The sequence below is a fragment of the Lethenteron reissneri genome, chromosome 21 (genome assembly GCF_015708825.2).
Source record: "Lethenteron reissneri isolate LAM-NWPU_2019-01 chromosome 21, ASM1570882v1, whole genome shotgun sequence".
Taxonomy (NCBI): domain Eukaryota; kingdom Metazoa; phylum Chordata; class Hyperoartia; order Petromyzontiformes; family Petromyzontidae; genus Lethenteron; species Lethenteron reissneri.
In genome coordinates, this window is record NC_083799.1 from 3541639 (window position 1) to 3568756 (window position 27118).

Here is a 27118-nt window from a genome sequence, read left to right on the forward strand (position 1 = left end):
TGACAGTAAAAAAGAAAGCACTAATTATAAGATGACATTTGGAGGGTGTGTGTTTTATTGCTGTGATCAGGAACGGGCGGTTTTATTCCTGAGCGCTCCCACCCACTTCGCTTCTCGCGTTTCATCACAAACTCAACGGGACAAGGGGATCGCGGCGTTCCCAGCAAGACGACTCCCTCGCGTGGGACCTATTGTCTTCACAAAGTAACGAGGCGGTGGGGTACCAGTCGGCCAGAAACATGAAACCCAACGGCGCATACAAACACAAACGAGCGTACGGGAAACAAGCGACCTACAAGAAGCATCGCGTGTTGTCGGATTTACTCTCTGCACACTACAGTGACACTGGAACACAGATCAAGGCACATACAGGCATTCACTTTGGTACATGGATATAGTTATTTGAGATCGCAGTCAACACACAAACCCGCGTTGTACGTTTGGTTACGTAAAAACACCAACGTGCGGTGTGTTTTATGTAACGCAAAATAATAATTACAATGTAATTCGACCAAAGTTCATCTTTAGCCAAACGAGGAAAGATGCTCTGGCAGGATGAGGCGCCAATCTTCCAGGGCCGACGCCGTCATTCGTGAATCACTCTCACTGCGAAGCTCTGCTGCGCTGCCGTGTACCCAGGTAAAATGCAACTGGAAAATCAAGAAATACAGGCGGCGACTCATCCCCCCCCTACCCCACCTCTGCTCACGCCAGAGTGAAACGCGACCACAAGCAGCACGCGTCAACAATGCCATCATCTGTATACAAAACAAACACACGAGTTGAAGTCGAGGCCAGACGGTATGAATCTATGGTACACTTGCCCAACGCGGTTGGTCTTGCAGCAGTTCCATTTACTTCTCATTGCCAATAAAACAGTCCTCACAAAGCCAGTCGATGGCAGCACCGCTTAACCAACGCTGCTTCAGTGTTTACACAATTAAAAATCAGATGACAATATGTATTACGCGTCAATTAGACCAGGGTTAATTGCTCAACGATTTAGAATGTTTTAAACCGAGACGTTTTTTGTACATTTAAAAACAATGTTTTCACAAACGAGCCTGCAAGCTGCATTATCAAAAGGGCATCACGTGTGCAAGTAAAACTGAAGCCCAGGAAAAAAAAATTGTATTGACTCGAAATACACCTGCAGACGTTCAAGCTAGAAAAGCAATGTTTCACTGGGTCACTGCCGATTGACCTCGATCTTATCCCACGACGCCACCGCTGACAGCAAGCATCCCCACAAGTCGCCTACCATCTTCCCCCTTTACTTTTTACAAAAGTACACAACTTTGGGAGGACATGTATCAATCTGTTCATCTGTACATCACCTGCACTGTGATGGAGTATTTTCTATGCAAATAATACAGATTTTCCGCTAAAAGTTCAGTGGCGCCTGTTGATAATTGCTCCTTATCGTTAAACCTGAGTTAAAAGAAGAGGGGGAATTACAACCGAAAGAGTTGACGCGAGTTGTGAAATTCTACGTTAAGCGATTGAACGTGAATTATGGCATTAGAGTCTGAATGAATGAAATGCACTCTGCTCCCAAGTTCACTTTAGGTCATGGCTGTCACTTAAGGCAAACCACTGTGCATTGTGGGAATTTACCAATTCAGCTCATCCGAGTGTCGAGTACCAAACTAGGCCTATGCCACATCCCAATTTGTGTGAGTCCCCCCCCCCTCCCCTATTAAACTATACACTTACAAATAACAGTGCAAATGTTTATCTTGTTCATAATATGTACTTTGTATAAATGTTTACTTGATATTTAGTCAGTTGAAAGTTTGCCTCTTCAAAAATAAGCAAATTACACAAAAATGTACAGTTCAGAGAAATTTCTTTTTGGCAGTAAGACAGTCTATTTGTCACCATAGAAACTTCACTTCAGAGCGTATAAAACCTGAGACAGTGTTAGAGAAGCACTACATGGCAGTATGTACACCAAATACAGCAACAAGTACAATCTGAAGGATCTGCTGTAGTGGAAAAACCTCAAAATGTGTTTATACAATGCAGTGTCAGAACCCGTTGGAATGTCAGAGGCAGCCTCTGTTGCTACTTCCTTTTGCTTCCACGCCATAGTTGTGTCGTCAAGAGCACGGAGATAACAATGATGAATCCCTTCCCATCAGCTGCCTTTCATCAGCGCTCATTAAATATCTTTGTTTTTTTTCTTTTCGCCCACGAGGCATTCTTTCATTCTGTACAAGGAGGTTGTAATCATCCCTGGTCAGGGTCCACAGAAGCATCGGCCGTGGTCACGACAAGCTTCTCAATACGATTCACTTGAGGATCACGTGATAGCAGTCACCACTTTCATCTGCAAAGGTAAACCACAACCAACTTTAAAGGTAAACATTTCTCAGCTCAAGCTGGCATTAAGTGATGATATCCACAAGTGGCTCTGAGGCCGTGGTGGAAATTAAACTTTCTATCGCAGCGATCAAGTTATCCATTGGACATTGAATATGGAGGAAAGCTGGGGTGAGTCAATCCCCAACGAGGATTTGAACTTTGATCTTATGACCAAGTCAAGCGCTCTGCTAAAAATGTATATCATTGCTCCATACGAGGGTATTTACAAGTATATTTTGCAATGTTATGCGCATCTGTCTAACCAGCAGCTCCCATTTCCTCCTGAATGCAGTTTTTTTCATGGATATTCCATCTCCATCTCCTTTAAGACTCTGCTATCTTCTGTCAGAATACTGATATCCTACTCGTGAAAAGCCTTACACTGTGGCATCTCCTAGGTCTGCAACAAAAGTTTTAGAACATCCAGAATGTGACTCACGTGTAATGTAAATCAAGTGCTATCAATACAACGGTACTGAATCACAAAACGTAAAGACATCGCACGAACAATGCTTGAGTGTTTATAAAGAGGACTCGACCAGGCCACTGTCTTAGGAGGAAAACCAGTTAATTACCTTTTGCCATGTTGATGACAAAGCAGGCCTCATCTTGGAAGTTCTGGATCATCTAGTGTTCAAAAAGCAACGAGTTAAATTATGTACATCACCGAAAGGTTATTATTTACAACTGCACTGGGAGCTGGTGCCACGCTGTAGCACTCTAAGCCCTGTAAAAGGTAAAAAAAGAATGGAGCCTCGGAATCATTAACAACACCATTGCCTGGAGCGAGATTTAAAATTTAATTACAATGGGGTTCCTCGTGAACTTTTAATCCAGTGCACACGCCCATTACATGCTCCAGTGTGCACTGCACAGCTCTCCCAAAAGTGTTTTTTGTAACTAAGTAGCACTCTCAATTAAGCAACCTCCTAAAGGCACGTTTATTCGCTGAACTTTCCTCCTCTCCACGATCCATTATTCTGCTGGAAAAGCTTAATGCTCCCGAAACACCCTGCTGAGCACGTGTGGCAGGGCGGCCAGGATTCCGTGGTTGAACATTTTTTGGCCCAAAATGTCCAATTGCCGTGACCAAATCACCTGGAATGTACCCAATCGTGTCAGGTCTCTGAAGCCAAGTAGGTTTGAGTCTAGTTAGTGCTTGGATGAGGGGTAACCAGGCTTGTATCGGCTGCAGGGATACGTGGTGGGCAGTAGAAGGCAGTACTGCAAAAGCCATTGTTGTGCTGTACTTCTATGCTCCCATTTCTGCTTCCCAACTTCACCAACCCGTAATGACCACTGTGGTGAAGCATGGTCAAGATAACCCCCACATCCCACACGCAGCAGTGGATTGATGTGTACAAGTGTAGTGGATTGATGTGTACAGCACATTGGGACTCAAGATGAATAATTTATTAAAAATAATTGTAATCGCATCTGTTGTCAAGAGATCACTCAAAGGGGTGGTACAATATACAAACACATGAGAGGTGCTATACTATACTCCTCCAGCCCCCTTACATCAATGGTTGTGAATCATGGTCGCGGTTTAACTCAAGAAAATGTTTTAGTTACATTACAGCGAATGCAAGTGGACTCAAGTGACCATCGGGAAACTTGGTTTCTTAGACATGCAATTCGATGCACTTATTGCGATTTTAAGAATCAATATTTACATTGATGCATCACTTGTACACCACACACACACACTTTACACCGTTGGCACGGTGTTACTGCGGTCGGCACCTGGTCGCACAGCAGGACGTGGATCCCGGTGGGGCCCTGCCGGTACACACTGCTGATCTGTTGGGGCAGGATGCTGAACAGTGTAGCGATCTTTTCCGTCAGCTCCAGTGTGTTCATATCCTCCAGGTATATGGCATGGTACACTGCAACACGACACACAAACCAAGCCCCTTTAACAGGCTCATTCAATGAGCTCTTCACAACGGGACAGCCCCTGATCGAATGCATCTCTCTCGCAGATAGAGTTAAGTTGTGTGCTCGGTCGACTTTGAAATTTGACAATCGTTGAAAAAATGTAACTCTACCTTGCTGCGGCTCTTGGCAGAGGTAGATGGTCAGCCGTGGCCGTACAGATCTGGGTGCGTGGGGAGAAAGGAAACACGAGTAATTTAGTCAAGTTATGCCTTCCGAGGCCCACACACCCAATAACTGCAATTAATACAAAACGGTGACACAGGTGTCACCCCTACTTGGCTTTGAGCGCGTTGTGCAGGCGAATGCCATCTGCTGGGCCGCAGATCTGGATGAGGTCGTCTCGTGACAGCTTCAGAAGGTCAGTGCCTGGGGAAATTCAAGCAGTAAATTAAATCCACTCGGTACGTAATGATTCCTCCGTGATTCGCAGAATCGTCAAGATTCAGGGTCAGTCTGAATTCAAGAATACATTTTTCTAGAAATATATCACTTGCAAATAATATGCCTATACTTTGCATATATGAAAATATTACTGATGCTAACCAGTATGATTTGATGTAGGCATTGTGAGAGTAAGCAATATTTTTTATGAATCAAGGAAATGTGGCATGCATATTGAAGAAACAGCACAATACAATATAGACTTTTAAATGAGTGAAACACTATCAACAAACTCTGTTTCACCAAGTGCTTCCAATGAATACGCAAAAAACGTACTTACAGGAGGATACAATTTTATTTTATTTATCGTGATCAAGAAAGACAAACATTGCCAAAAGCTATACAATGTGTGAGCAGCTTTAAAGCCCGAGCGGTTTCTCAAGACCTTTTTGCATATGCTATTGATTTGAATCTCCCCACTTGGGTTTGCATGTGGCTGTGAGAGTTCTCACGGGCACTACCTGCAAAGTTGTTGAAGAGTCTTGAGAACTGAGAGAAGCGGTTCCTGTGCAGCCACTGCTGGGTCTCTTGGATCGAAGCCCCCGGGGGCAGCTGCTGTGAGCGTGATGCACGTGGACACAAGCAGAGATAGCGATGCACAGCGAGCTCCCAATACCTCACCCCCGGGCATATCGCCCAGTTGACAAACACAACACGAGTTACAATTAAGGACACAAAAATCACGTGCTTTTTAACAGAGGTATATATTTCATTTAACCAAGTAAGCGCGAATTGAGAGATATCTGCAAGAACGAAAATAAATAAAGCACAATGCCAAAGTGGTCAAGTGAGAAATAAAAACAGAGAAAGATTATTTCTCTGTAGCTCTCCCGTGATATTTCTCACCTGATGACGATTGCTTGTGTTGCAATCGAAACATCGTGATATTGTTATTATTTTAAATTATTTGATCTATCTACGTGGCTTTACCGAAAGACCCAAAGAATATAAAGATTATCCAGTGGCATTGGGGACGTAACGATTTATCAAATACAGAGAATCGATAAATCGCTCAGAAGGAGGGTCACGATTTGATATATCAATTAACTATATTCTTGGTTCTTTCAGTAAAGTCACGTATAAGGGAAATAATAAAATAATGAAAATTAAATAAAATACTGACGACGTTTCGGCCACAACACAAGCAGCCGTCCTCAGGTGAAGAACAGAGCTGTCGGAAAGACAGCATCCCAATGAACGGCTGCTTGTGTTGTGGCCGAAACGTCGTGAGAATTTTAATTTATTATGTTTTATTTTTATTATTTTATTATTTCCCTTCTACGTGACTTTACCGAAAGAACCAAGAATATGAATCCCTGCAGTCACGAAAGCTTTAAATCGAAATTCAATCAATTAAATTTAACACTGTGGTGAATGCAGCAGCCTCTCACTGTTGCTGGGATTACAAACACCACACACTAAATGGAAAAAAGAACATCCATTCTTACATATTCCATTCAATGCGTATACATCATAAACTAAATTATTAATATTCACCCCTTAATAGGAAACAGAACAAAGTTAATGAGGAAATATATGTTCCTCCACAATACAATTTTAAATTAGGTTCATAGGAAGGGTTTCGCAGTATCCGTGTGTCGATGGCAACAGCTGTGTATTAAGCTGTGTAGGATGATCATCGCAAAGAAATTAATGCGTAAGAGGGCTACCTCTCCAGTGGGGGCTGGAAGGTTTTCACTCGGATGTGTGGGTGATGATGAACAATTTCCAGACCTAGAAAATAGACAGTGCAACTCTGTGAGCGACCATGATAACACGCTATCAAAAAACACGCCCGGTAAATAATGTGGAAAATTAGTGTTATCATGTGAATTTCATAGTTTAACCAGGAAACCAGACATTTATGAAACTGCTTCAATTAGGAACAGCTGGTTAGGAAGGGGTTGGTAAGGCTGCTCCAATTTCAACAAATTTAAGAATGCCAATTCACATCCTGAATATTTTGGAAAAAATAACTTTTTACTTTAACACACTGTTGTGTCTTACAAAGTAATACCAGACAGAATAAAAAAGATGCAAATGTACTCTATATAATTAAGAGTCTAAATACAACCACATTCTAAATAAATAAAACATTCAATCTCTTTAACCATTTAAATAAACATACCCTGGTGGGCTACAAATAAAAAATATTTTTAGACTACCTTACTCGCCTTAAGGATGTCACAAATGTAACAAAGTCATATTGCATGGCTATGATCATCACACAAAGGGATTCTGCAGTCAACCTCGTATATCATGTCATAATTTTAATCAATAAACAATGGCCTTTACATCCAATCAGTGCAATCTGTCAACCATTCCATTCGACCATACATAACAAGAAGGTGGTGAAACACCTTTGCTTTATTAAAATGTGGCCAATTGATAAGTTTGCCATGCATATTCAAACTGACTGTCTTGAGCTGGCTGCGAGTAACATTCCCAGCGAGGAAGCACTCTGCGGGCAATACAAACGCAAAAACACATCGCACTTGTGTCGAGGTGGAATTGTCACCCAGCAATTAGCATGAATGACGCTATATAAAATACAATTTATTTTCATTATGAAGTTGGAAAGAGCTGCTCGCCATTGCGTTTTTCCCATCATGAACAGTCGTGCTAGATTACAGCACACTAATCCGGGTCCTCAGGGAAACAGGTTTACCAAGCAGAGTTGACAACTGATGTGGCCTGTTACAGCTCAAGGCAATATGATACACTTGCTGCTGCTGCTGCTGCTGCTGCGCTGCCTGGTGTTGTCATTGGGGTGGCCGTGAGACAAATGATGCCGACTGACTGTCTGAGTGTCCGCGGATAATGTTTGTTTGCACTTCGTGCACTGCGCGAGTTGCATGCGTTGCACGAAAAGCACTCACGTCTCCGACATGGTGAAGTTAGGCTGGGTGGTGGACCCCAACCCTGGTGTGGGCGAGGGGCTCTTGCTCAAGTAAGAATTGTCAGGCCACGGAGAACACTGTCGAAGTAAAGAATGCAAATATATATCGATAAACAAAACTTATAAAATTACTTTAAAACAGAGATTGCAATAGAGTATAAAATGTACGTTGTAGTAGAGAACACCTGCAACTTAAAACCACCCATTCATTGAGCCTGTTTACAGACGACCCAACTGTGCGGAACAACAACAATCCTGGTACCCCCATATTCCCAACCCTGCCAAAGTATTCAATCACCATTGATCAAGAATATTTGCCTAAACAGCGGTTTTAGAAAACAGAGAACAGAATGCTCTGCTGTGAGGTGTCCCCAGGTGATCGGTTTCCATACATTCTATCACGACGCTGTGCAGCACCCCATTCACTTCCTAGCGTCGGGGTGACTACCACCCAGCAGTTACGGCACAGCAAGTACCTCGGTCAGGATGGTGGTCTCGTATGATGGTTGGTATTTCTCTTTTTCCAGCACCGTTCTCTTTTCCATCTTGTCGCGGTCCGTTTTCTGCTTGCGGTCAGCGCCCTTGGGCTAAGGTGGCAGCATGGGGGCATGTATGTAGAATTTAACCCCATCGTGGTCACATTGCTTAAGGAAAACATCAAAACCTCTCCCCTGCTTCATTCAGCAACTGACCCCTTTTATTGAAAATCCTCCTAACCAACCTTTATTTAGTGGGAGATTGCTCCCTCTCTCCTATGCTCTTCTCCAAGAAATCCGTATTGTTCAATCTCGGCCCTAGTTTCAGCCCATGCTCAATATCGCCTGCATCTCATCTCACTGTAACTACCTCTTTATCTCGATTAAATAAATAACAGCGTCATTTCACCCAGGATGTCCATGTCGCAATGTTTCATATAGCATCCTAAGATGGAGTTGTATTTCAATGGTATGTACATCCAAATTGTCTTGTGAAGAATGACCTTTCTCACATCATCCAAATGACATGGTCCCTATTCATCACCACTCATTGCACACTACCGACACTTTAGTTGAAAATCTGTACTATTTAATCAAATAAATAGGCGGACAAATTGTGCCCAAAGAGCCGATGGCAGAGCACACACTTATCAGATTGTACTTGCACACGAGACTGAATCGGTCATGCTTGACATTTGTGCAAGCTTTCCACATTAGTGCGTGATGCAGACAGACTTCCCCTTTCTCCTCCCCACGTGTGTGTTTGCTTGCCAGTAAAATGTAAACATTGGCAAGCTCTTAGCCTGGGCAAGGCAAAAGCATGCTTTAGCTTCATGTGCATAGTTGTATTGGAAGTACTTCATTGCACAGGGTGGAGGAAACAAAAACCAAAAGGTTTTGACTCTTCTTAACAGATTATTAAATACCTTCCCTTGGGGGCTTGAATCCAAAACTTATTGAGTCGTGACAATGAAAGGCCATGCCATTTTCAAACAAGTGCAGAAAAGCTTACCGCTTTTCGTGCTGTAAAATTAACGAGGCAATTAATTTAATTTTAGTGCACTTGAAGGTGGTCCCGGCAGCATTCTTTGTTGCGCGTTTCCCATTTGGAAAGCAACACTATGTAGAAAATGTGAAATGCGATTGGGATTGTATTGACATTAATTTCAACCGCATTATCCAAATCCAAAGCTGTGCCATTTATTCTCTTTATCAGTGCCAAGCAGAAATTATCAGTGGTGAAACATATGGTCTGTGCCAGGAAGTCACCCAAATATGGGAGTGGCAGGCAATGTGGCAGGAAGTTCCAAGGACGAAAAAGCATGAGGATTTGGCTTCTCGGGACTAAACTAGCATTTCTCTGGACGTGGTTTGTGTGAGAGGTTGTGATCAATAATGTGGGCTTCGCTCCAGGCTGACCCACATTGCAAACCCGTGTGTTTGCACGCTGCCTCTCCGTACTTGATGGCTATAGAAAAGCTTCAGGTCTGTATAGCTACTGCTCCAGTGACTTGGGAAGTTGGGTTGGATCACAGAGATCAAGCCATCATACGTATAAACCATCCCTCTTGCATGTGACCAATTGGTGCAGAATTTGAGTGTTATCCCCTCTTTTGCCCAGGCTTTCTAGAAAACCTCCCGATTTCATCGCACGTATATTTAACAATAATATTCGCCCAACATTCCAAGAGAGCCTTCCTTAGTAGAGACTTGCAGACTCAGAGCAGTGCTTCAGCAGTCATATAAAAAAATAATTCAGAATATCAATTGTTTTGTTGATCACATCGCTTGGCCTTTCCCCCCAACTTGCATTTCTAATTGCCATTCAAATGCGCCCATCTCGTTAGTGCAGGCAACGGGGAGAGTGCAGCTGTTAACCTTACCTTAAACACCTTGACCTGGCAGCTGGCCGAGTGTAGGTGCTCCGTGTATTCCCCGCCCTCGTTCTGCTTGAAGGTGTCGATCTGCACGCGGAACGGGACGCCCTTCTCTCCCCCATGCTTGCGAGGTGTGAACTCCGTGCTGATGCAGTGCACCTGAAGAGGGTGGCATAGCACGACAGGCAAGCATTACCCTTCGTCTCGCCAGATGGGGCGCAACCTGAAATAAAGTTTACGCTGCGAGCCTAAATAATAACGGCTTCAAATCAACCCTCGCCAAATGCAACACAAAATATATACAAAGCCCGGCTCCGAACACCAACTCATCATGTCAATTACCACTCCTTTCTTAATCCACTGCTGGATGAAGGCCTCCCTACGCTGTGTGGATCGTGGGGGTTGTTCGACCATACTTCACCACCTTGATCAGTGTGGGTTGGAGAAGGTGAGGAGTATAGAGATTAGAACACTGAAGTACAGTACAACTAACGTTTCTCCTGCACTGCCCTTTAATTACCCTGGAATTAATCAGTCTCAAGATTTTTTATGGAGGGTCTTGCATTAGGATGCTTGACCAATTCCATTCATGAGAGACCGTTTTCATTTTGGTTGTTCGATGAAAGTCTCAACTTATTTATGGGAGTTTTTTAAGACCATAACCCCCGCCAGTCAGGATATCTGGGCTTCTTAGGGAAACTGTAAAATCTCAGATCCGCGAGCCAACGCAAGCAGTTCAGGGCTGCCACAGGGGCCTGGTAGTCCAGTTTGGGGGGATGCTGTCAGCAGAGCGGTACTCATCGTTACTGTTGGAGAAAAAAAAAATCCTCGGGAGGACTGCACTGGTAAAGTACTCCGTGAGACAATAAAGCAATTCAGGCAATTACAACCTAAACGAAACACGAAAAAACAGCCTTTACCCCCGACAAATATTGTCCCGATAGCAACAACAGGAAATCAGGAGGACTCCGTCTCATTGCTGCAACTGGAAGTGCTAGCAACAACCAGCAGCAGCCTACGGTGGGTGCAGTACCTGGATGAAGACGGAGGAACGCTTGGTCGGGTCCCACAGGAACTCCACCGTGTTCAGGTGCGTGGGGTTCGCCCGGGGATCCACGATCCCCACCGACAGTGGAATGTCTGTAACGCACCGCAAGCAATCGACATCCCACAAGCCTCATTACATGCGGGGAAACACTGATGTTTTACCTCTATTGTAAACACACTGAATATAGAAACTCTTTTCAGAATGATTCTAATGCAGCTGGCTGGTCTCCATAGTATTTTATTATTGTATGCAATAACTACAATTATGTTTCTTTTGTCTTTAAATTGATCTACAGCCTTCCTTGTAGGATACTTGATTTTGAAATGGGGTTTTCGTTGTTTTAAATGATTTATGATTAAAGTCAGGCATCTCTAAAAAATGTGCTACAGAATTTAAAACAAAATTACATTCATATATATATAAACATTCGAGCGGGTAAAATAATAACACCAGTCAACTTTAAATTTAACAGACCATTGTTAATTCACAAATTTTCTGTGTATTTGTTTGCTGTTCCGACGAGCGTTGCCCATTAACGTATGATGTGCGTCACACTAATGGATAACCAAAATGTCTCATTCAATGTTGTAGCCGTATGCTGCAAATATGGAAAATTATAATCTATTTATACTTCCACAATTTTAAACACTAATGTGGTGCTCATGCACTCTGAATAAAACAGGAAATTGCATCCTGCCAAACATCCATGGCAAATGACGTCAAGTCATTTTTCTTGCAGTACAATCTGCTCTCTATCTTAAGCTTAAATAAAAAAGTGCCAAAGCACAATCACAACAATAAAATCGTCGCTTCGTAAAAATCGCATGGCAAGATCTCTGCGACATAATTTCATGTTGCCCGGTATCAAAACACGCGCAAATAGACCCCTCCTTACGACGCACGTGCACTGCAGCTGACCTTTACAGCTGCTCAAGTTTTTTCTTGAACGAATGCCAAATGGAGGCACAGTGTGTACCCGTATGCGTGCGAGCGAGCATTCGGCACAGAGTCAATGTGTTTATAAGAAGAAAATTGCCCCAGTCGACCGCGGTACACCCCAACACAAGGTAAGCACCAGTTTTAATGAGAAATTCTCTCAAGCCATCTCTCAGCAACTTACATATCTTACCAAAACTTTTCAGTCAAGCTACAATCTTTCAAGCAATCATTTTAATTAATGTTAGGCATAGCATTTTCCATATTAAAACACAAATATTGTTTTCACAGAGCCAGTGTATCTTGCCTCTTTGAACCTCATTATGGATGTCTGCCAGTATATCCACTACACACGGATGACAAAAATTGAGAAAAGTCGTTGATGTTTTGACCGACAGGCCTCCTGGACGTTGTCCATCAAGTTGAGCACGCAGCATTTTGCACCACGTTATTCACAATTAAGTTGCTATTGTTTATTACGTGCACGCTACACACTGCACACACACCGATGTCAAGGATGCGGTCTCCCGGGCGGTTCCATCGCCATCCCTCCAGCTGTTGGTGCTCCGTGTACTGCAGCCGCCGGTCGTGGAACACAACGCGTACGATGCTCTGTCGGCACAAAGACGACACCACGTATCAACGGCGAGAAAACAGCGTTCAGCTGGGACTGAGTGAAGTCCATTCAAAGCCAACAATTAAAATCGACCACATTTTTATGGTCGATTACACATGCCCCATTAAAAATGGCAGCAGTCCCAGCAGTCCCAACAACCTACACCCCAGCATGACGCGACTGATACCGATGTAAAACCCCCTCTGTTACCTCCTGCCCAGCGTCAGATGCAAAAAGAGAGGGGAGACCTTTTATTAGTCAAACTCTTTTCGTATTATATGACGAGTATTCTATGACCAATCGTATGACAGTACTTTCGTGTTCTACAATTAGTCAAGTAATCAGACCGATAATTGCTAGAATAGATTACTAAGGCAATCGGACAGCCCAGCTCTAAAACAGTGGTTCAAAACAGCATGTGGGTTGAAATCCAATTAGAATTGTTGTAATTGTGTTTTAGTGGTTGTTTTTTATAGCTTATATTTTAGCTTATCTACTTCCATTGATTTTATACCTGATGTATTTTTGTCACGAAGTAATAGATTTACAGGAAATGATAGATTTTCAAATACATTTTGTGGGCTAAGCATCAAGACCTGTGCTGTGCACTGGGTATGATGATAATTGATGCATTGCAAAATCCAAGCATGATGCAATAAACGTGTTTGCATTGGGGTTTCTGCAAGTTATAAAAACTGTAGGGTTGCTATGCCAATATGGGAAACAGTCCATGGAGCCCAGAGCAGGCACTTCAATTGGCGATACCACATGTAGTAGCATAAATGTAGTAGCTCGAATTACTTTATGAAGCCAATATCAGTGAATTATCTGATTCCAATCTGAAAGAAGTTGGTTATGAAATGATAATTATCTGTTAGGAGACGTATAATGAAATCAGTACGACTAGAGTTTTGCCACCTAAGGTGGTACCAACATCCGTTTTGGCCCATAGACTAAAGGAAACTACACAGCACTTTGCAGGAACAGGTCAGCTTGCACAGAGACCTTTACAGATCCGTGCCAACTATTCAAGTGCAATCTACTGCAATCAAAAGAATGCAGTGCCTGACAACAGCTGAGACCAGAGCTGATTTATTTACACTCACCTTGACGTACTTTCCGCTGACCTCTAGCAGTTCTCCGACCTTTCTAGTGTCCAACATGCGGATTTCGTACGGTTGTCCTGAGTGTAGAAAAAAGTTGACAACATTGACACATGCTTCAGCAGACACGAACGAGAATGCCGCGCTTGCATTTGTCACAGTATGCTTCCTTACGGTGCTCATGTCAACCCACCCCATGTCACAGGTCCAGTAAGATAACATGAGTTTTAGCTGAATATGAAATCGGGAATGCCTAACTGGAAACGTTTGAACATCTCCTAAAATTTTTTTTTTTTAGTCTGTCCCTACGACTATGACAGACAGCCAATACAACGGGTGCACACATTACATAACGTCAGATATGCCTACGGAGTTGATTTTTCTGCCAAAACATCATGTTCTTTTAACGATGGGGGCCCAATTTTTTTTTTCAGCCAGAACATTTTCAAGGAACATTCAATCGATGGTGAAGGAGTTTAGCGATTCCTACGAAGGGCCCACAGACATGAACACAAGCAGATACATAATCATTTTATAAACTTTAATTTAGCCTCCAATTCATAATAACGACCAGGCCATGCCGGCGGTGTTGTGGTGGTAGTATTTATCGAGCACCGGTTTGGAATTGCAACCAAATTAGTTTTACATCACAAATTATGCTGCTTTTCCCATGAAGTTTCTCATAGGCATCTCTTTGAAAAGAAGAGCGTCTCAATGAATTCTCACCTGCTCATAAATAAATCACCAACAATATCGCCATTTAGTAATCATTAATGGAATTTAAATACAAAGTGCAAGATAAGGCGGACATTTTATAAGCATGGAAAGAAGCAATGAACATCATGCCAAACAACACGTGGCACAACCCAAAATCACATCGGAGATCCACACGGCACAACTGAGAAAATCTAAGCAACAGAATTTCCTGGTATTTTAATGGTATGGGCCTGACAATGGTAGTTTATGAATTATGCAACAAATACGTACACCGAAAAACTTATCTTATAGGATTTGATATTCGACACACTATTACTCGTTCTTAGATGTGAATTAAATTTATTTTAACCTTGGCTTATACCAGTTGAGCTCTCTTGTGGGCCCGGTGGCACGGTGCGCATACAGGTGGAATCTCTCACCTTGGTTCAGGTAGGTGAGAGTCTCATCGTGAAGCTTGATAGCGGGCGACGTGGCGGTGCACATGACATACTGGAATGGTGGCAGCTTCGACTCTGGCTCGCTAGGCAGATGCGAGTCCTCCTGCTTGAAGATGGGCAGCGCCAGCACATCGCTGCACATCACAAGCACGCCGGAAGTTTATTTCCACATCCAGACGCCGCCAGACCAAGATATATAACGTTCCTGAGTGATGGAGACGTGCCCTGCACAGCGAGGCTGTCAAATTTCTTTCAGCCGATAAATTGAATGTTTGTTGCCGTTTTTACAAAAATTGCATAGAAACAACTGTCCATGCTCCATTGGAACCTAATTTGCCAAAATCAAAAATATGATAATTGTTTTTTTACCCTTTTATCTGGCAACAAAACTGACACCTTTTTTTTTTACAAGGACGCCTTTTGGCGTCATCTGGTCCAACACCATGTGAGACTAGGCTCTAAGGAAAGCTGTCTCGGGTGTGGACCAATCAACTTCAAGGACAGTGCATACATTATCAGAGTTGTGTTTTTTGTTTGCATTACGACTGCAGGTATTGTGGTCTATGCAAACATGACTCCTTGTAAAAAAGGTGTCAGTTTTGTTGCCAGATAAAAGGGTAAAAAAACAATTATCAACTGTCCATGCTGTAGGCCAGTAAATATGAACTAAGCCCCCCCCCCCCCTGACCAAGCATGAACACTTTGCAAAACAACTGCAGAGCTTATAAGTGTGGGAGGTAGAATTTACTTTTCAAATAAACATCAGCTGCTGTTTATTGGGTACAGCAGTGGAAACCCAAGACGGCTGTGGCATAAAACAGTGTTTAAAATGGACACACCAAAATGCCAGGCCGTTAGCAGCGCAAGGAGGGATCAGGTACACAGCACAGCAAGATGACAGCACGCAGATGAACTAGCATCAAAGACAGAAGCTCTTGGCGGGTTCACCGATCCATAAAATCGGGTGAAAGCCACAACATGACAACTGGCTCAATTAATCATCAGCGTTTGGCAACTTTGAAGGATATTAAATAGGAAAACGCACCTTAAACGGAGAACGGTCCAGATAAAACACGCAATTGTTTGTTACGAAATTTAAAGTGGGATTTTATCCAACATTTAACAACAACTCACATTCGTTAATAACACTGCCTAGAAGGCAAAGACATTGCAATAGTTGGTATTTCGGGCAATGGACCTTCTTCATAGCACACAGGTCAGAAGGAGCATTGATACGATTTGGAGACGACACTATATGCCATGGGGATCTGATAAAATATGTAACAGCCATTGCATCCACTCGCCACGAAAGCCGAACGAAATCCGGAATAACTGACACAGCAAGTACTCAAAACTGAGGCTTAATCCGAGTTAATATGCACCAATATTGGTTGAGATCTGACCACGAGTGCACACTCTTTGGTAGGTGCCAGATGTACACATTATCAGCAGTACCACAGAAACCACAACCACGAATACAACCAGTCACCAACATACCACGCAAGCACAACCAGCCATCACCATCCACCTTGCCACGCAACAACCATCAACAACATCCAGCCACCACCCTCCCACCTTGCCACGCAACAACCATCAACAACATCCAGCCACCACCCTCCACCTTGGCACGCAACAACCACCGCCATGCAAATCAATACCACCGACGGCATAACCAAGGGAGGCACAACACAAAACACCCCAGGAACGAGCCCGATGACGATCCTCTCAAAACAAGTCTCCAGGACAGAGCCAAGCATCAAGAACTGCCCCTCATTCCCCCAGGGGGAGTCTAGGGGAGTTACAAAGTGTCATGTGCGTGTCCCTGGCGGTGTCGTCCTGTGCGTCAAGTTGTGCCCCCCCCCCCCCCCCAAAAGACTTTCCTGTCGTGTGTGTCTGGTTGGTTTTTAGTGGCACCTCTGGTACGAAGTGCATCATCTGTGTGTCAATGGGAGCTTCTGGCTCTGGTGTCATCCGTCTCTCTCTCTCTCATTGTCTCTGGCGCCTGGTTGTCTCCCTGTGCGTGTCCACCAGCGGTGATCCATGCGTACCTCCGATTGTGTCTCTGTGCTTGTTCATATGGTTTATGACTGGCGTATCCACGTGCGTCTCTGCTTGTGTCGAGGTGTGTTGAGGTGTTGCCAGGTGGCGGCGTCCCTGCGATGAGTGGTTTGTGTCTCCGTATCTCGGGTCGTGTCCCCCCCCCCCTTCACCGTCCCCACCTCATGCTGTAGGCGTCCAGGTCGAGGTGTTGTCCGATGCCAGACAGACTCGCCTCGAAGTCGTGAGACAGCGACAACTCAAACGTCTCCCCCGGCACCGGGGGCAGACGCAGAGCCCACAGCGCCATGGCCGGGCTTGTCTCCTCCTTCACCCTCACCAGCCTTCCTCACCCCCTCACCTGTCTTCTCCTTCACCCTCAGCAGCCCCCCCCCTCACCTGCCTGCCTCACCCTCACCAGGCCCCCCGTCACCCTCACCCGCCCCCCCCCTCACCCTCACGTGTCTCCTCCTTCACCCTCACCAGCCTCACCCTCACCTGCCTCACCCCTCACCAGCCTGCCCCCCTCACCTGTCTCCTCCTTCACCCTCACCCTCACCTGCCCCCCCCTTCACCCTCACCTGCCCCCCCCTTCACCCTCACCTGCCCCCCCCCTCACCCTCCTCCCTCACCAGCCTCCTTCACCCTCACCAGCCTGCCCCCCCCCCTCACCCTCCTGCCCCCCCCCACCAGCCTGCCCCCTCTCCACTGCGCCCTCACTCGTCGACCCCTCCCCCGTGTGCCTTCCTCACCTATCAGCCTCCTCCTTTACCTGCCAGTCGTCCTTCATCACCTGCCAGTCGCCCTTCATCACCTGTGTGCCCTCATCTACAAAGCACGACTCCTCTCCTCTTCCTCACCGGTCTCCCCTCTCAAATATTTCCCGGAGTAACCGGACTTTAGTTGCAAGCGGGCGAGGTGTGTGAATGTAGTACAGTGGGTACAGTGTGTACAGTGCAGTGTGTACAGTATGTACAGTGTGTACAGTGCAGTGAGCGCCTCACGCCCGCGTTACCACTCGTGGACACGTGTTCCTCCACTCCACTCCACAGGCGCTCACACTCAACACACTTTGTGTGCCACGACACAGTTGTGTGTAATGCGAGCGGTGACTGTGTAATTACTGCCTAGCGCGTGAATGTAAAGAACTACGTGGGTACACGTGTTGGTGATGCGGTAGTTTAAAAACACGTGTTCGAGACGAGTGTGTAATAAGTATATGAACTAAGCAGTGTCGATGTTTCCGTAGATGTATCGAGTGTATGAGAGGAACATGTGTGTGGTTGTATAGCAGAGAGAGTGTGTGTGTGTGTGTCTATAGGAGAGCGTGTGTGTGTCTATGTCGGCGTACGCGTGTTGCGCTTTAAAGTGCCGAGTCGTCGCAGCAAGCGAACAGCTGAGCCCTGCCTGGCCCCGCCCCCCTGCCTGTCTGGCCCCGCCCACGAGGAAATGACGTCAGCAACTATGCCGTCACCGCGGGGGCCCGGGGGGTGGGGGGGGGGGAAACTCTCATGCTCAAAACGGGTAAAGGGGCAGCCCTGCAACGGCTTCGCTCACTGCCAATGCTCGTGTGGAAGGGCCTCGCACGAGTGTGGTGGGGGTCTCTTTTGGGCAGTGGTTCGTAACCTGGGATTTACGCACCCTCTGGGGGGTGCGAGGCATGGCCAGATTTGTTTAGAAGGTAAATAATCGAAACACAAATTAAGCACGGGCACGAAAGTACGACTACTTCGTTCCATGAAACCTATGCCGAGTGTAACGCATTGCTGGCATTCGCTCTTCGTTGGTGAGGAGGGCTTATTGGAAAAAAATGGCAGGCAGAACTAGTTGGGGGAAGGTGTTCGTATAGATGTGAAAGTGCACTTTGAATGTCTTGTGTACACACTGATCTACTCCGAATTCATTATACTCACTACACATGCATACTATAATATCTAACCAATATACAATACGAGACAATCCCCCCCTGCATATGGGTGCGAGCTTGAACACATTCCTGCGGAGGGAGCTGGTAGGAACGTCGGGTTGCTCGGTCAATGGCCAGGGTCAACGGCGGCGTGGTGTATTCCGCAAATATGGCCGACTGAGGGTGGGCACAAGCCGGCTTGAGTAGGTTAAACGTTGAGTTTTATAAGGGCACCACGGGGTGACCAGCCCCTCCCCACCCAGCCCCACCCCTCCCACCCTCCACCCCCCCAACCTCCCCACCCAGCCCCTCCCCACCCAGCCCCTCTCAGCCGCTCCCCACCCTCCCCACCCAGCCCCACCCCTCCCATTTTTGGATACGGACACAATAATCCCCTGTGGGCTGGTGTAACCAGGAGGTTCCTACCAGTAAAACGATCATTCCAAATATAAGCCTCATCCACAACCAGGTCTAATGAATAGTTTTGAGATGGGTCCCATTTGAGACGAGTCCCGTTTGACTTGTTGGAACCCAATTCCCTGAGGCATTGTTGTATTAGCCCCTGGGTGAAAGCTACGGTACCCAGAGTGAAAGCATGCCATGCAGAACACTAAATCATTCTACAGGGTGTTTGAAAAAGATGGACCCAATTTCAAATCAGTATATTTCACGATGGCAACATGTTACAATTACACAAAAAGTTACCAACGGTTTTAGTAACCATTTTATAAATGCTCTAGGTGCCCTCCACCTGCTGTACGGACAACATCGAGACGATAATTGAATTCGTCCCAAACGCCTCTCTTCTCACCTTTTCCTCTGAGGTGCGTGGTCACCCTGTGCTCTTCCCCTTACATAAACAGCCTGCTTCCTCAAATTGTCGGTACCAACGACGAATGCTCTTTGACATTGGCGGATCAATGCCAAAACGCCGTTCAAACGCACGCTGTACCGCAATTACGGATTCAGTCTTGCTGAACTGCAGAACGCAAAACGCCTTGTGTAGCGGGGTCACCATCTTGCAAATGACTAAGGCTAGGGGCTGTTTGTGCGCTGGGAGAGGAATTTAGTGGTAATAATTAGAAAATCTATGCCCCGCCCTCTCTATGCCCCGCCCTTTCAAGTGGTAAGAGTTTCATTCATGGGCGGTTCGTGGTTGCAGAGATATAGCGATTTCAAATCGGGTCCATCCTTTTCAAACACCCTGTATTTTGTCACCATTTAGTTTTTAACTATGCCAATCACCTTGAGTGAAGCTGCGCTATAAATATAATAAGATAAGCTATTAATTCACGCCAGCCTATTGGTGGTATGTACATGCACAGACATATATGTTGTCAATCCATGCCGTTCGTGGGTAGTTGGACGTTATTTAACCATACTTCACCAAGTTGGTCCATGGGTGGTATGGCAGAGAGTAATGATAAGTTACTGTTTATGTTACAGAGTCTCATGACTCGTTTCAAGAAGGGTTCTACTTTGTTCTACCTTTCCCCCACACGTCAAGTAGTAATAAGTGATATGTCGGTACAGATGGGTCACAAACTCGCGGATACTTTCAGAAACCTATACCTGTTCTCAGGAGGCAAAACAAAACCATTTCCGACGGAGATCGTCATCTGAAATCATTATCAAAACATTGACTTTTTCAGGTCACCTGGCCTCCTTCAGGAAACATCGCGTTGGACAATAAAAAAAAGAGCGAGAGCCCCCCTCCCCCTGCAGTGATCTGCGTTGAGCACCAATACGTCGATGCATTTGTCCATGTTGTGCGCATGGCCGATTACACGGCCACTCAAGTGCACGGGGCAGAGTAGGGGGCGATTTCGGGACACGTGGCGCCGGCTGCGGGAAGGTATTTTATACAACAGCAGCAGCAGCATGTGCTGCGGGACCACGTGCTGTGGGGCCGCTCGCTATGGCTTGATTGGGATTAAGAGCGGGCAAAACTGTCCCTACACGCAATCATGCACGCACGTTCATGTAATGCACAGCTTGGGCTACCACCTAACTTACAGGAACGAACTTAATGTAAAGGGGTCGGATATAAATATCGTGAGTTCATATGAATTGTGATGCATGGGGGGGGCAGAGGTGGCAACTCACCCAGAGGCGGAAAACTGAAGTTCACGCAAACGACCGGCTACCGGAGAAGATCTCGGTGACGTTCTACATTCTACTTCACGTCGTCGCGCCGTATCAACTATTCACGGTACGCCAGTTAAAGGCTTAGCAGAGGTAAGGGCTGCATCAACTCTATATGGGACGGGTGGGCGATTACAGTTGGCCACGGCCCTGGAGTAGCATAGACGCACGTTCAATACAATGCACACATGGCACATGTACAGACACTGGTGCACACAGTCCCGCGCGCACTGCCTCTCCATTATAAAAAAAAACATAAACTAAACACATTCACCATTAACACGGAGTTAAAAATACGCATACATTAAACACATACAAACTGGCGTTTCTGGCAATGACCCTTCCTCACAGCACAACAAAAGTATCTCCTTTACGCATAACAAGTGACATTGCAGAGCATACACACACACAAAAAAAACGACGACGAACACGCTTACCGCAGGTAGCTGTTGGGTGCGGGCGCGTACTGGTGATGGTGGTGAGGGTGGTAATGCTCCGGTTGGGCGTGCCAAAACAGCATCTTCGCTTGCAGGGACCGTTCGGACGGGCAGTCGCTGGAGGAGGGAGGGAGGGAGATGCAGGCAGCAGCAAGAGAGAGAGAGAGCACGCGGCCGGATTTAGGACACGGCTGACCGCGCGGATGGATGCGGCTGCACCTCGCCTCTTTATTCCCCCCGGGAGTTCACGCGGGGCTCTGACGTGGCCCGCGTCACGCACGGGGAGGGTCGAACGGGGCCGCGCACGGCCACGCAGCGACCGGTGCAGTGCCGAGCCTACTGCAGTTCCGCGAATGAAAGTCGAGAATTAAGTAATATTTTAAACAAACTTTTTTTTTAAACACGCTTTTATTAAACGTACTAGTAATGGCAGAAGTCCACGACTCCAGGAAGTGGCCCCGAAGCTTGCCATAACGTAAGAGACCGTGGCCAATTACAGCCAACGTGAGTTGAGCGTGGATGAATTAGACCCAAGCCGAAACATAACATATAAAAAAAGAATGTATTTTTTTTTATGATACAATGTAGTATTGTCATCAGTATACCAAGTTTGCAATCGATACCACATTGGGAAGTCGGTTAAAATTTAGTTACAAGATTTGAGGATACGACAACAACGACAGAGTGAGTTAAAGGGATGTGTAAAAAAGGGAATCTTTCTAATCAGAATCTTGATTTATCCTGGAGAAATCCGATGAGCTATGATGATCTATGAGAAATCCGACGCGCTGACAGAAAGGGTCTGTCCTTAAAACCAAACCGTGCGTAAATCCCAGATATATATTATTTGCGGTGACAACCCATTGTGGTCCGTGTAAAAGCAAACCACATGCAGTGTAATTGATTAAATGTAGATTGCACTCCCACGTGGGCGTCCTTGAAAGATGTGCAAGCAGCGGATCGCGCAATAGGGAGAGCCCCCGATTGATTATTTTGTTGGTGAATATTCAATTTCGATCGATTTTTGGAGAAGCGCCGATGTCTCCATTGTCGACGATGGGATAAAAATGACAGGCGAAGTGTTTCAGTCGTTTTACAAATATGTGAATCGATGTTTAACCTGCCGGTGCTTAATCTGACACAACTGCTATGAATTCCCATCAAGCCGCTCAATTCTACACCAAATCGACCACCGGGTGAGTTGTATGGATGCAACGCGTATGGTTACACCTGTGTAAACAGTGTTCTATCGCAAATTAAGGTACAGTACACGGTGTGTCGGCCCACCATTCTGCACGTCTGTATGTCTATGGAATTTAATTATGTAGTTCACACTTCTAGATTTGAAGTTTTCGTGACTGCAAGGATCCATACTCTTTGGTTCTTTCGGTAAAGTCACGTCGGTGAAAATAAAAAAGAAGTACATAAGTGAAAACTCAATTAAATCGCTGTGGTGGTCCCCCCACCTGGTGAAGGACGCTTGTATTGCGCCTGAAACGTCGTGATTTAATGTAGTTGTTTTCGCTTTTTTATTTTATTATTTTCACCTACGTGAGGTATTAGTGACGAGACGTGGGCGCATTGCGCAGAAGTATCCAGACATCTACAGGAAATATAACGGCACGCATTTTGCAGTCCTGTTATGTCACGAATCAGAATCTTTATTTACCCTGGAGAATTCCGATTAGCTATGCAGCTCTTTTTCTCAGATGTCCACGAGGGCTGATGATATCAGTGAAGATGAGTGAGCAGAGCGAGTCTGTCATCTTTAAACGGACTTTAACACGCATTGAACGTATCGTATCGTGGTAACACTAAAATGAAATCGCGAAAGCTACGTATCATACATGCATTGAACGTAACGTATCATATTGTACTCACCAAGATTCGTACGCTGCTGCGTTTGCATGCCGCGCGAAATGTTACGTATTTTACACTTTTGTCGTATCGCCAAGGTAAGATCGAAATATCGTAAGTCGGACCCATCGTAACTCGGGGACTATCTGTACACGTGCGCCGCAAAAATTCACGGCTGTCAAACGGCCAGCAGATGCCTTTCCCCGACGGTCATGAAATCGTAACTATCCGTACAACATTTGTGAACTGTTATTTAAACACAAGTCATCACGCGACGGCTATGTTGTGAAAAAACATTCGTATTAAAAGACACGCGCAACAACAACAATGTGCGCGCACTAATTTATATGACAACATCCGGAGGTCAGTGTTACCGTCACACAAAAACCAGAGTGCGATCAAGTAATTGCTTAAGTATTATTGCGACGTTAAAAATGTTCGTTCAATCGACCGAACGGCAAATAAAGATCAACTGCAGCAACATCACGACGCGATACTTTTACGCAAGCGCGCATCTTATCATCAAAGAGGTCGTGCATCGAAATAGTAACACACACTTAAGCCGAGATTTCGCATGTAAAAAAAACGAGAGCGCTGTGTTTTTGTTGATGTTCTGTACAGTTTAATAAAGGTGCTAAATAAAGGCATTAAATACATAAGAGATAATAACGAAATGAAAACGTACTGAACCCGCCGCATGCACGGGTAAGGTTCACGTGCTGGGGAATCCCGTCTCCCCCCAACCTCAAGGCCCTCAACGTCACCCGAAAGGTAACATCTGAAGTCAACCGCGTCCCAGCTCTTACAAAACAACACTTACCATTTACCGGCCCGGATTCAGACTGTGTGTAATTAACGCGCTACTTATCATTCGACAGTTGTACGAACACACTCTTCTCACGCACTCGGATGAAATAACTTTACAGTGATTTAGGCTCTTTCATTTATACTGAAAATCATCCTGGACTCTAAAGAGACCATAGAGTTACACTTTGGCCACGTATAGTAGTTAGTTTATAACGTATAATACTCAATTTGCGGTGAGCAATCTACTGCACAATAACTTATCTGTTTACCACGCGTAGAAATGAACAAGCTCGCCCACCCCTCTCGCCCCCTGCGGAGCTCCGACTCGGGCGACCTGCCCACGGCATTGTTATACCACGTATCGGTGACAGCCACATTTGAAATAAAATTATTTTGACAAAAGTCGCAAAATTTCTCTATTCCATTACTCCCCCAGGGTGTAACCATAAAAGCGCTCACGAACTACCAAGAAATATTTTTTCGTAAAAAAAAAACCCCAACAAACTTAAAATCCATACTTGTACACATCCTTGAATCCGACGTCTGCGGGAGCTTGGCCCTTACAGTCGAAGCGCTCAAAGTCTGCACTCATGACGCCGTCGCCTCTAAGCGGATCATACTGCCCGGCCACTGCCTCCTATTTATACGTCTGATGCGAGACCATCCACCCGGCCCTTCTTTCGCACGTGGCGGCACTTTTTTTTACCTATTTTTATTTTATTTTCGGCTAATAGCGCGTGTAGTTGGGCGGAACCAGCCAGCGTGCGACCCGGCTCTTTGCGAGGCGGCCGTGGCATGCGGTTGCCCAACACCTGATCACAGGGGACTCAGGCTTAAGGGGACTCAGGCTTAAGGAACCCCCTCCCCCCCGTGCCTGTCTCGACCGTGCCTTTGCCACGCTATAGAGACAGTTAAAACAGCACCGAAGAGAAGACATGCCAAGCAAAGCATCAATCTCCAAGCTGGCTCCTCTTGCCGTAAGCTGAAGTTTGAGTTAGTATTTATTGGATGCACTTTTAAAACTTTTAAATTGATGTATTTTTGTTGTGAGCCAGGCCAGTGGTAAACGGCCCACGTGACAATTGGGTTCGAGCATTGTTAACTCTTGCAGACTCTGTTATGTCCGTTAAAGTTTATTGTTTAAAATGGATGCATGTCTGAATTAAATCCATCAAGTAGTTACAACATTTTCAACAAAGCGCAATGAAACATTGGTGAAAAAAAGAGTGATGTGAATGTTCGTTAAATATTTCACGATGTTTTACCTATGTAAGCAAAGTATGTAGTGGCGGGCGGGTTATGTTAAATGTCATTACCTAATACCGCATATACATTGTGCCTTAACATTATTCTACTACACTGTGCTGCACTCGCCCATAAAAATGAATCATTATGCAGTGAATACGCCATTTCTGGGCCCTAGGTGATTATTAAACCAACACACACCAAGTGTACAGCAATAATTGGAGTCAGGAGCAGGCCAGCATCATAACCACTTGCATATCCAGCACAATGCTTCAACTTGTACAAAAGTTCGGGTAAAAACGTCGATAACAGTGTTAAAATGATCGGTGTGGTGCATGCATGAGGCGGCAAATCCAAGCCAGTGTTTACACCCGTCGGCAAGCCCAGAAGGCCGTTGGACGGTGCAGGTAACAGCGCGCACATTACGAGGCCAGCAACGGTGAACACATGTACCTTATGTGGAGTGGCATGGAGTGTGAAAACACCAGCAAACGAGTTACACAACTGAAATGCAGCAGCCTGATGAAAACGGCCTACTGGAGACGTGGCATTGACTCGGAAGCATACCGCATTTAAAAAATAGACGATTGCACTCAAACATCTGGTGCACAAAATACCATTCCGTGGTTTGGCCTCAACATTAATATCTTAGAGCACGAAAAAATATCCTAACAGGCAGCATCAGGCAGCGGCTGCTCATTTAATCCCCCTTTCCCATTACAATCCACAGCAATGGGCACTAAAACTGATACAGCAGTGCACACGTTCGGACAACACGGGCTCCCTCTTCTATTTCATCAGGACAGCTCATTCCGGAGTCTTTGCCATTTCGCCACTGCTGCGGCTCTGTCGCTCATCGGCAGCAACCTGGAGACGCCTCGCGCTGGCCGGCCAACGCTCAGCACTGGCCGAGGGTGTCCCCGCTGCTGCCGGCACTGCCTGTCTGCGCACGCTTGATGTACAAGTTCAGCAGTTTCATCTGAAAGGCAGAACAGGTCAGAGCAATTGCAGGGAGTGAGCTGTACCTCTGTACCAGGCACACAGGTCGATGAAACACTGAAGAGTTATAGAGGGTGATTGAGATGAGGATGAGGCGTTCACGCTTCTGACATTCTGCCGCTCAGTGCACATGTCCAGGTTGTACCCGCTCAAGGATTTGGGTGCTGTAGATGCACTCATATCCACCGATGGCCGAAACGGTGAAAATGTCGCATTCCTATCGTAAGAAAAAGTCCATTGATCTCCACCATTGGTTGATAGTCAACTTCTCTTAATCATAACATTATGCAAATTTTGGTCATGGCCAGATGTATGCATGTTGAACTTCTTTCGTACCGTATGTAGCCAACCATAGTAATCGGAGGTGTGGGGGAAGGACAACGAAACTAAACACAAAAAGCAGTTATAATACAGATAAATACACGTTCGTAAGCTTTCCTAATGGATGGACATGTACAGCCCTTCTGTAAATCCAATGGTGGTTGAGGGCCCCTCCACTTCTGTGAATTGCGCAAAAAATGTTTGACTACTTTTCATGTTTGCATTGCAAATAAATTGAAAAGTGTCAATAAAATAAATGGCGTAATAGAATATATACAATGTAAGCAGCGATGATATTGCACAAGGCGAATGTCCTCTGATGTAGAGCACGCAGGCCAGTAAATATCAATGATTGTGACGTTTCGGAATATTTTTAATGTTTTATATAAACGTGTATGGAGGTGTGAATTTAATGAATGTTTTTCAAGTGTACGTTTCTTCACATTAAATTAAATGTTGTTATCCAAACTTACAACTTCATACTTCAGAGGAGTCTCTTATTTCTA

At 45.3% G+C, this 27118-nt stretch overlaps 2 protein-coding genes across 38 annotated transcripts in view; both read right to left on the minus strand.

The window, feature by feature from the left end:
* Nucleotides 1-32: 32 nt before the first annotated feature.
* On the minus strand, nucleotides 33-24723 carry LOC133345069 (transcription factor CP2-like). Of its 3 annotated transcripts, none has more exons than XM_061555515.1 (16): nucleotides 24566-24723; nucleotides 21384-21500; nucleotides 14841-14992; nucleotides 13708-13784; nucleotides 12492-12597; nucleotides 11035-11141; nucleotides 10008-10160; nucleotides 8125-8235; nucleotides 7629-7726; nucleotides 6420-6483; nucleotides 5211-5301; nucleotides 4584-4674; nucleotides 4419-4468; nucleotides 4114-4256; nucleotides 2943-2994; nucleotides 33-2332 (listed from the first exon to the last, which is right to left on the minus strand). In XM_061555515.1, the coding sequence occupies exons 1-16, from the start codon at nucleotides 24637-24639 to the stop codon at nucleotides 2295-2297; spliced, it is 1524 nt and encodes a 507-aa protein (XP_061411499.1). In that variant the 5' UTR covers nucleotides 24640-24723; the 3' UTR covers nucleotides 33-2294. The 3 variants fall into 3 exon arrangements, with proteins under 3 accessions (XP_061411499.1, XP_061411498.1, XP_061411501.1); XM_061555514.1 differs by having other exon boundaries at nucleotides 5211-5304; XM_061555517.1 differs by lacking the exons at nucleotides 21384-21500; nucleotides 24566-24723 and adding an exon at nucleotides 17078-17254 and having other exon boundaries at nucleotides 5211-5304.
* Nucleotides 24534-27118, minus strand: part of CLASP1 (cytoplasmic linker associated protein 1) — a 78442-nt gene continuing 75857 nt past the window's right edge. For all 35 annotated transcript variants that reach the window (XM_061555477.1, XM_061555475.1, XM_061555482.1 and 32 more), the window contains one exon: nucleotides 24534-26271. In XM_061555477.1, the coding sequence (XP_061411461.1) occupies nucleotides 26191-26271 (81 nt within the window). In that variant the 3' untranslated portion in view covers nucleotides 24534-26190. The remainder of the gene's footprint in view (nucleotides 26272-27118) is intronic.